Source organism: Lepidothrix coronata, unplaced genomic scaffold (assembly GCF_001604755.1).
Source record: "Lepidothrix coronata isolate B3197 unplaced genomic scaffold, Lepidothrix_coronata-1.0 Scaffold102, whole genome shotgun sequence".
Taxonomy (NCBI): Eukaryota; Metazoa; Chordata; class Aves; order Passeriformes; family Pipridae; genus Lepidothrix; species Lepidothrix coronata.
Genome location: NW_016690282.1, coordinates 778,968 through 787,884, shown reverse-complemented (window position 1 = coordinate 787,884; position 8,917 = coordinate 778,968). Strand labels below are relative to the sequence as shown.

At 54.1% G+C, this 8,917-nt stretch overlaps 1 protein-coding gene across 1 annotated transcript; it reads left to right on the top strand.

Moving 5' to 3' along the window:
• Window positions 1–1,740: 1,740 nt before the first annotated feature.
• Window positions 1,741–7,298, top strand: GCAT (glycine C-acetyltransferase). The gene is made up of 9 exons (XM_017823488.1): window positions 1,741–1,975; window positions 2,062–2,192; window positions 2,772–2,873; window positions 3,394–3,540; window positions 3,845–3,999; window positions 5,321–5,403; window positions 5,782–5,953; window positions 6,386–6,507; window positions 6,938–7,298. Exons 1-9 carry the CDS (start codon window positions 1,753–1,755, stop codon window positions 7,087–7,089), a joined length of 1,287 nt encoding a protein of 428 aa, XP_017678977.1. The 5' UTR covers window positions 1,741–1,752; the 3' UTR covers window positions 7,090–7,298.
• The last annotated feature ends 1,619 nt before the right edge of the window (window positions 7,299–8,917 follow it).

The following is an 8,917-nucleotide window of genomic DNA, read 5'->3' as shown; positions in this document are numbered from 1 at the left end:
AGGAGGTGGAACAGGGCCAAAGTCTGTCCACCTTGGCTCTCAAGGAGTTGGAGGTGCCCATCAAGTGGGAAGCAGGATCACCCTGGGTAGAAAGGACAAACATGGCCATAAGTGGCTTGGCTCCCTAGAGAGGAACATCCCGAGCACGGCAGTGGCCAGCTCTGCAGGAAGGCTCGGGTGGGCAGCCAGGACAGAGCGAGGCAGGACTGCTGAGCTTGGCCCTGCTGTCACCTGGGGCTCTGGCTTTGTGCCCAGTGGGGGCTGGCAGGACTCCAGGGCCTGCCTGGCCCCTGCCAGAGCCCCTCCCTGGGCAGGGCGGGGTGATCCTGACAGCTAGGGCTGGCAGGGAGCCTGTGGGCTGGCCCCACTGCTCAGCAGGGTCTGAGCTTCAGGCAGAAGTTGTCTAATCCTTCTTGACTAGAGACATCTAACCTCTTTGGACATCAAGATCCCCAACCACCTGGGCCAGGAGCTCTGAAATCCCAAAAACTCTCGGTGCCCAGTCCCCTTGGGCTTGCTTGCCTAAATCTCGTGAGCCCAGCATCTTCACCCTCCCCAATGGATCCCAAATCCTTTGGCCTCTTGTTCCTAAATCACTTGGGCAGACAGTGCCTGACTCTTTCAGCCATGGAGGATTCCAAATTGTGTACTTCAGGGTACTGAAATCCTTGGCCTGGAGGCACCTAATCCCTTAGGGCTCTTGTTCGTAAGACCCTTGGACCAAAAGCTCCTGACCACCTAAGCTGAAGCCCCTGAATGCCTTTCAAGAGCCTGGTGCCTAATTGCCCTGGAATGAGTGGCCTAAACCACTCTGGCCATAGTATTCCCCAGTCAGCTGTAGTGGAGGATGGAGATACTTTGTCCAGCTGGAACAGGTTGCCCAGAGAAGCTGTGGAAGCTCCATCCCTGGAAGTATTCCAGCCAGTTGGGTGGGGCTCTGAGCAACCTGGTCTAATGGAAGATGTCCCTGCCCACAGCTGGGGGTGTTGGAACTAGATGGTCTCTAAGGACCCTTCCAACCCAAACCATTCTATCATTCTATGACTCCTTGTGTTTTAAGCCCCTGGACCTGTGGCTCACAAACCCCTTTGGCCAGAGGCACTCAAATTTCTTGGGCTTGGGTATCTAATTTTTACCTGGTAAATCCTAAACCTCTCGGTCCAACAGACTCTCAGCTGGATGCACCCAATCCTACAGACCCTTGGTTCATTATCCACAGTGGTGGGCACCCATAACCCACTTAGGATCAAAGTCCCTTGTTCTGAGGACCTCAAATCCCTTAGATGGGGGCACCTAGTGCCCCTGGGCTTGTTGATCCTTAAGGTCCATGATTCCCTGTTGCTCCAAAATCCCAAACCCCCTCAGGCCCTAGTCCACGACCCCCTTACAGTTCCTAAATCCCATGGGTGCCTTTTCTCCAGGATTCTTTAGACTCCGGGCATCCCAAATCGCCTGGCTTTGGGCTGCCTAAACCCTTTGGGACAGAGCCTCTCCTCCAAAGAAGACGCCGAACGCCTCCCAGGGAAGGTATCCGAGTGCCTTCCAGCCGGCGGAGCCGCAGCAGCCCCACCCCACCCCGCCCGGCTCGCTCGGCTCGCTCGGCTCGGCTCGGCTCGGCTCGGCTCCTCCCCTCCCCGCCCGCCGGGGGGCGGTGCCCCGGTGGCCAATGGTCATTGGTCTGTAATTAACCCGTGGTTAATTACCGCCGCCTGGCCGCCGTAGCCCCGCCCCGGGGTGGCCCGGAGCGGCGAGATGTGGCGCTCGGCAGCGGCGGTGCGGGCGCTGCGGGCGCTGCGGGGCGGGGGGGCCGGCGGGGCCGGCGCCCCCCGGGCCGCGTCCGGAGCGGCGGCGGCTCGGCTCCGGCAGCGGCTGGAGAACGAGCTGGAGGACATCCGAGGCGCTGGCACCTGGAAGAGCGAGCGGGTCATCGCCTCCCGACAGGGTCCCCACCTGCGCTTGGCGGGCGGCGGAGGCGGTGCGTGCGGGGCGGGCGGCGGCGAGGGGGGCTCTCGGCCTCCTCTTCCCCCGGTGCGATGTCCCCGCTTCTCTGTGTTCCCGCAGGGATCATCAACTTCTGTGCCAATAATTACCTGGGTCTCTCCAGCCACCCCGAGGTGATCCGTGCCGCCGTGGAGGCCCTCGAGAAGTTCGGCGCTGGGCTCAGTTCGGTCCGCTTTATCTGCGGTACCCAGGTACCGGGCATCCGGGCAGCATCCCCTGCACCGCGGTAGTCTTTCGCAGGGTGTCCACGCAGACTCCCCTCTCGACACTCGCATGCGTGCACAGCCGTAAGGTACACGTGGCTCGGTGAAAAAAAGAGCCTTCTAGGTCCCCACTAGCCAAAGATCTGGAAATATGCCAGTTTAAACCATTACAACACCTGAGAGCAAAGAAACGAAACACCACTCTGAATTCAGAAAATTAACGTCTTTTTCCCTCTCTTGTGGGTCAAAATTACAGTCAACCTGATTTGAAGTGGCTCTATCAGACCCACCCCAGTTTATCCCTGCTGGAGCCCTTTCAGAGCGCTGGCTGGTTAAGTGCAAAGAAAACTCAGAGCTGCTCCCCTGTGCTTGGGGAGCTCCCTGCTGAGGTTTTGGCATCCAAAACCATAATCATATTTCAGGGAACACAACTAACTTCTCCCATGCACACATTTTTCTGAATAAAACCTGGCTGTTTCCTCCCCTTACAAGTCAGCATTTAACCTCAGTGGGCAAGCAAGAACTTGTGCTGCTCCACCTCTGACTTTCACTCTCTCTTCCCTTTAGAGCATTCACAAGGACCTGGAGGAGAAAATCGCACGCTTCCACCAGAGGGAAGATGCCATTCTCTATGCCAGCTGCTTTGATGCCAACGCTGGTATCTTTGAGGTTTGTAGGGCTTCCTGAGTGTTGTGCATGGAGGAAGGAGGTGACAGCAATGTGCCTGCTGTGTCTTCCAGAGGCTCTGATGTGAGCTGTGTGTGCCAGAAAAGATGGCAGTGACTAATGGTGAAGAGCCCCGACTTAAGGTCCTTGGACTGGGGAAGCCACGCAGAGGCATTTAATCAGCCTTCACCTCCCCTGTCCCCAGCCAGCTCCAGCTTTTGGGGAGGGCTCTTGTTTCCTCAGAGATCTGTACTTCCCCTTAAAGTGTAGGTGAGGGAATGGGCGATCTTCCAGGCTTGCTAGGGGGGAGGTTTTGAGCTCAGAAGCCACAGACAAGAGCCTGGCCTAAAGAAATCAGGGGATAAGGTGGCTGGGAAGGAAAGTGGAAAATTTAGCAGTGCCAGGAGAGACATGGCAGCTGCAATCAATTGCAGCCTTGTCCTCTGTACCGAGAGGGGCTGAAACATCTTGGTGAGGTGCCACAACAGAGCTAAGGATGATCCTTTTTGTTTGGTGTGGCCAGGCCCTGCTGACCCCAGAGGATGCAGTGTTGTCGGATGAACTGAACCACGCCTCCATCATCGATGGGATCCGCCTGTGCAAGGCCAACAAGTACCGCTACAAGCACATGGACATGCAGGACCTGGAGGCCAAGCTGCAGGAAGCGCAGGTATGGAGGTCTGCTCCCACCCGAACACGAGGGCACTCACTTAGCTGTGCTACCTGTGCAGTAACCAGCCCTGAATGGTGAGCTCTGCCTTTTCCCATGCAGTAGGCATTGTTTATGCCGACAGGCACAGACAGGCATGGATAGACAAGATGGCAAAGCAGCCGGTTGCAATGCAAATCCCCCCAATTTCAGTTAGATATATCAACTCTCTACAGGAGTTAAGAGTATGTCCTGGTCTCCTTTGCCAGCCCTTCTCCTCAGGGTGAGATCCTCACCCCTGGGGATGCCTCTTTCCCTCTAACAGAAATATCGTCTGCGGCTGGTGGCAACTGACGGTGCCTTCTCCATGGATGGTGACATTGCACCCCTGAGGGAGATCTGCCAGCTGGCCCAGAAGTATGATGCCCTGGTCTTCATTGATGAATGCCATGCCACAGGCTTCCTGGGACCCAATGGTCGGTAAGTGACTGTTTCTACTCTCTTTCCCCCCCTACCCTGACTGATCCTGAAGCAAGGCAAAGGTGCTGATGACCAACATATTATGTGTGGGGACTCCCAGAGTCACCATTTCTTGGAGGCTTTGCACCTCACCTTTGGATTTGAAGGGAGATACTTTAGCAATGACCCATCCCAAAGTAACAGCTGCTTCTCAGTGTGTAAGGGATAGTGTGACCATCTCATCTGCCTCTCCTGGCAAGCAGTTGGACTTCCTGATTCCCAAATCCTTCTCCTGTCAGATACTAATTTCAAATTCTTAGGTTTGTGGAGCTAGCTTGCACAGATTGATTAGTTTCCTCGGGGCAGCTTTTGCCTCCATCGCCTGGAGCTCCTCCAGATGCCAAGCAAGGGCACATGGTGCAGGTGTTTGCCAAGAAGAGATGCTTCATGTGTTGTTTTGAGAACTAAGCAAGGACACTTGCCTTGTTTTCTTACCAAGGCCATAGCAGGTGTTTCATCCTCCCTCAAAATGGTGGCGCAAAAGGCATCTTTTAAGAGAAGGGATACCACTCCTGGTGGCACTTCATCAATAACAAGAGGTGGCAGAACTCAAATATATTTCAGACCCTGTAGTTGTACTGAACTTTCTCAAATATAAGTCATCATAAGGATCTATGACAAGACTACAAGACAAATAGATCTATTTGTCTTGTAGTCTTCGTCCCTTGGGGCATGGTAGTCATCCCATGAGTTGAGGTAGATCTTGTCACTCTGTCCCAGTGGTCTCTGTGGTCCCACCAGCTGCAAAAACATCTGTCTGACTGCACTGAGGTGTGTAAATGCACAATGGCTTGAGGAGGAGGGAACAGTTACTGAATACTTCATGAGTTGTGCTAGTCTGGGTGTGAACGTGGTGGTGTTGTCGACAGCACTGTTTCAAGACAGCTCACAGCTGGATGACCATGCCTCATCTTGCCTTTTTGGGTTGGAGAACATGAAGCTGCAGAGCACGTTTACTACATCTGCTTGGTTCCACTAGTGAAACCTACAACAGCTGATGCTTTGTTTGGACTATTAAACTTCTGTGTGGGAAGTTTGAGCACTCTCCCATCTGTAAGGGATGAAGAACCCATGCTCTCATCTCACAAGATCCCAGCGTAGCCTTTCTGCAGGAGAGGAAGGTCAACACTTGTGTGGTACTATCACAAAGGGCTGTTCTTCCTTTTCCTGAAGGGGGGACACCAGAGACCTGGCTAGTGGCACTTTGTTTCCCTTGAGGCATCAAGCAACTTCCCTGGTGTGTGCTGTCACAGCTGATAATGTGACATTTCTTTTTCTGCAGGGGTACTGATGAGCTCCTGGGAGTGATGGACAAAGTCACCATCATCAATTCCACCCTGGGAAAAGCTCTTGGAGGAGCTGCAGGTGAATGCATTTTTCTGTTCAAGATCCTGCATGCCCTTAAGAGCTTCCACAGTATTTGCTTATGTTTTCTTCCTCTACCTAATGATACAGCAACAAATGCGTATTGTCTTCTTCTGCTGGTGGCATGAGGCTTCGTTTGTTATGCTGCTGCAGGGTCAAGGGCGATCCTAGCACGTGCTCCTTCCACTGTCATCCTCCTCATGCATTTGCCTTTGGTGTCAAAGTGGAAACTTTTGGTCAAAAGCATCAGCTGTGATTTTTAGGCCTGGTTTGTACTGAAATTCCTGCTGTAGGAGCCATTTTGGCTTTATTGAGAAGTCCCACTCTCAACAGGTCACCCTGGGGTGCCTTGTCCAATTCTCTCTCCTTCATCTGCAGGTGGGTACACAACCGGTCCCAAACCCCTCATCGATTTGCTCCGCCAGCGGTCCCGCCCGTACCTCTTCTCCAACAGCCTACCCCCCGCTGTGGTGGGCTGTGCATCCAAGGCCCTGGACCTGCTTATGGAGAGCAATGCCATTGCACAGTCCATGGCTGCCAAAACCCAACGGTGAGAGGGCCATATTGGGGTGGGAGCAGGGACAGCTTCATTAGGAATGAGTTGTCTATGTGTATTTATTCACCCCCACCTCCCTTGTGATAGCTGTAAAGGTAGCTTGCAAGTCAGAGCTCTGGGGTGCTCAGGGGAAGCTCCAGGATGTACCTGTGTGTGTCAGACAGATGTGCAGGCAGGTATGTCATATCTGGATGCCCTGTGTGCTGGGACACATCTGCCCCTCAAGGATCTGCAGTCCCATTTTGGTGAGCAGGACATGGCAGGAGGTCACTCCAGGAAGAGACATCTTTTCCCTGCCCAGAGGATGCACAGTGGAGCAAAACTCACCCAGCCCCAGTGGCCAGGGCTCCCAGGGGAAAGAAAAACAGCAGTCCCCAAGGACAGGGGTGATGAGGTTTTTATTAATCCTCTTGTTCTCCTCACCAGGTTCAGAAGCAAGATGACGGCAGCTGGCTTCACTATCTCGGGGAAAGACCACCCCATCTGTCCGGTCATGCTGGGGGATGCTCGGCTGGCTTCAGTCATGGCTGAGGACATGCTGAACAGAGGTGAACTGGGGGGAGAGCTCTGTGTGCAGACACATTCCCTGAGGGAAGGGATGGTTGTTGGTGGTGCTACCACCAGCCCTCCTCCAGAGGATGTTTCTGGATGAAATCTCAAATTTAAGTCATCATAAGGAACTCTTCCACTCTCCAGCTGCAAACATCCTCCTGGTCTCCCCCAGATGTTTCTTCTTTCTCTACTGGGGAGGGGGTTTAGATTGATGCTCTTGTCCTGCCATGCTGGACTCCATCCCCCATAACTGGCTGTAACCCTCATTTCCATGCTTGGGAGAAGATGGCATTTGAAAACCCTGAAGGCTGGAAGTGGTTATTGAGAGGAGAGGGAGGATCCAAAAGCCGTTCTATCACCCAGTATCCATCAACCTGCCTCTCTCCCTCCCAGCCAGTTCTGATTCTCCCTGTGTTTCCTTCCCAGGCATTTATGTCATTGGCTTCAGCTACCCCGTGGTCCCCAAGGGAAAGGCCCGCATTCGGGTCCAGATCTCAGCTGTGCACAGTGACGAGGACATCGACCGCTGTGTGGACGCCTTCACCGAGGTGGGACGGAAACACGGAGCGCTGCGTTGAGGGGCCAGCAAACACCTCCTACGGCACCATCCCTGCCCACAACCAAGTGCCTCTGCTGGGGGGAAAAGGGCTTGAGCAGCACGCTGCCAAAAACAGGACTGATCCTCAAGGCACGGCAGCCTGCGGGAGGCCGTGGCTGTTGCAGCGTGCTGGCAGTAGCGCTGGCAACCAGCTCTTGTGTCATTAAAGGTGTCCTGCAGTGCAGTGGATATTTGTCTGCCTCTTGTTTTCTCATTCAGGAGCTGCACCCCATCCCCTTCCTCTTGTGCTGTGACCACACACTCTGCTGTATCTTCCCTGAAGCCTCAGTCCAGATGCTGAAGCACTGCAGTTCCTGTTCTCTCCTGCTGATGGAAATACAGCGTTGCTGGTGTGCTTTGAGGTTGCCTGCTTCCTCTATGCTCTCTTCTGGGTCCAGCAGCATCACTGGCAGATCTGCCTGTTGCAATTCCCCACCAAGGCAGGGGTGTTTCCCAAGCCCTTTGCAATCTGTGCCACCAGCAGCTGGTTAGGGAAAGAGGACATGGGCCAGCCAGAACTCCAGTATTGCTTTCTTTCCTTCTTGCTCTCGGGTGTTAGATGTGAGGCTTGCTTGGTCCTCAGGACCAGCTATAAGGCTTTTCCAGTTGCTGTGGTACTCCCAAAACTGCCCTGGGAAAGTCATCTTGCCCCAGAGGGGCCATCGGGCAGTGGGCAGAGGCCAGCAGCATGGCAAGAGGGCCTGTGTCAGCCAGAGGCAGAGCAGGGGACAGAAACCTGTAATTTTCCTCCATCAGGCAGGAATCTCTGGATTTGTTCCTCCAAGATGTGTTGGCGTAGCATTTGAGCATTAAAGCAGGAACAAGTGGGTCCTGGGCATCACAGGATTGCTTTGTTTGCATCAGTTTTGCTCTAGAAGTCACATGTGTCCTGCCACCTGCCCACGTGCTGAATGAGTACTTGCAGCTGGAGACAGATTCCAGCTGGAATGGAGTGTGCTGTGCCCAGGTGCTGGAGCACTGAGTCACATCAGCAAAGACCTGCTCTGAAATTGCTCATGCCCTTGGGCAGTCAGGGAGTGAGCTACAGGGCAATAGCATGTCTGACCTGAACCAGAGCAACTGCAGAAGAATACCGGAGTTAATCCAGGGTTGCAAAGGGCAGGGGAGAAACGTGTTTCTGATAGGGCTGCAACCAGACCTTGTTAGAACAGCTGGTAGCATAACTGCTGATTTTGTTTAATTTGCCTGCTGATAAGCTATGATATGGAGTTCCCCTTCTGTGGCACCAGACACACTCACAGTGCTGCAAACCCTTTTCAACAGGCAGTATTTTGACATGGAGAATGTAATGGGGAAAGGGCAGGGGGATGTGCTCAGGCCCCTCTTGCAACATGGAAGAGATGAAACTTCAGCCAGATGGGATCTGGTACAGGGGCTTGAAACCCTAAACTGAATCACTGTTGTTTTAAGCCCAATGCATGTGCACACACCCCACCCTTTGCTCCCCCCTACCTGCACACCTCCATTGTACACCTGTACCATGCTCCCTAGCACCTCTCTCCTGCTGGTCCCCAGCCCTGGTCTCCCCCCTCCCCTGGCCTTCTGCAGGCAGTCTTGCTGTTGTCTCTGCTCTGTCCATGGCAGCTAACCCAAACAGTTTAACCCTGCTCCAGCTTTGAAGTCCTCCTGAATGGGAGAACAGCCATACAGATGTCTTGCTGCTCAGCTGCAAGCCAGAGCAGCAGCAGCCCCCCTCCTGTGACGCACACAATTGTTCTTGTGTGCACATGGGGGCTCCCCCCTCACCAGGTGCACCAACCTCCCTCTCCCCTCCATATCTCTCAGGC

Excerpts from the sequence above, each read along its gene's own strand:
- GCAT (XM_017823488.1), top strand. The coding sequence starts at position 1,753 with ATGTGGCGCTCGGCAGCGGCGGTGCGGGCGCTGCGGGCGCTGCGGGGC. Across the intron at positions 2,193-2,771 it reads GCTTTATCTGCGGTACCCAG|AGCATTCACAAGGACCTGGA; the intron begins GTACCGGGCATC and ends TCTTCCCTTTAG. Across the intron at positions 5,954-6,385 it reads ATGGCTGCCAAAACCCAACG|GTTCAGAAGCAAGATGACGG; the intron begins GTGAGAGGGCCA and ends TCTCCTCACCAG.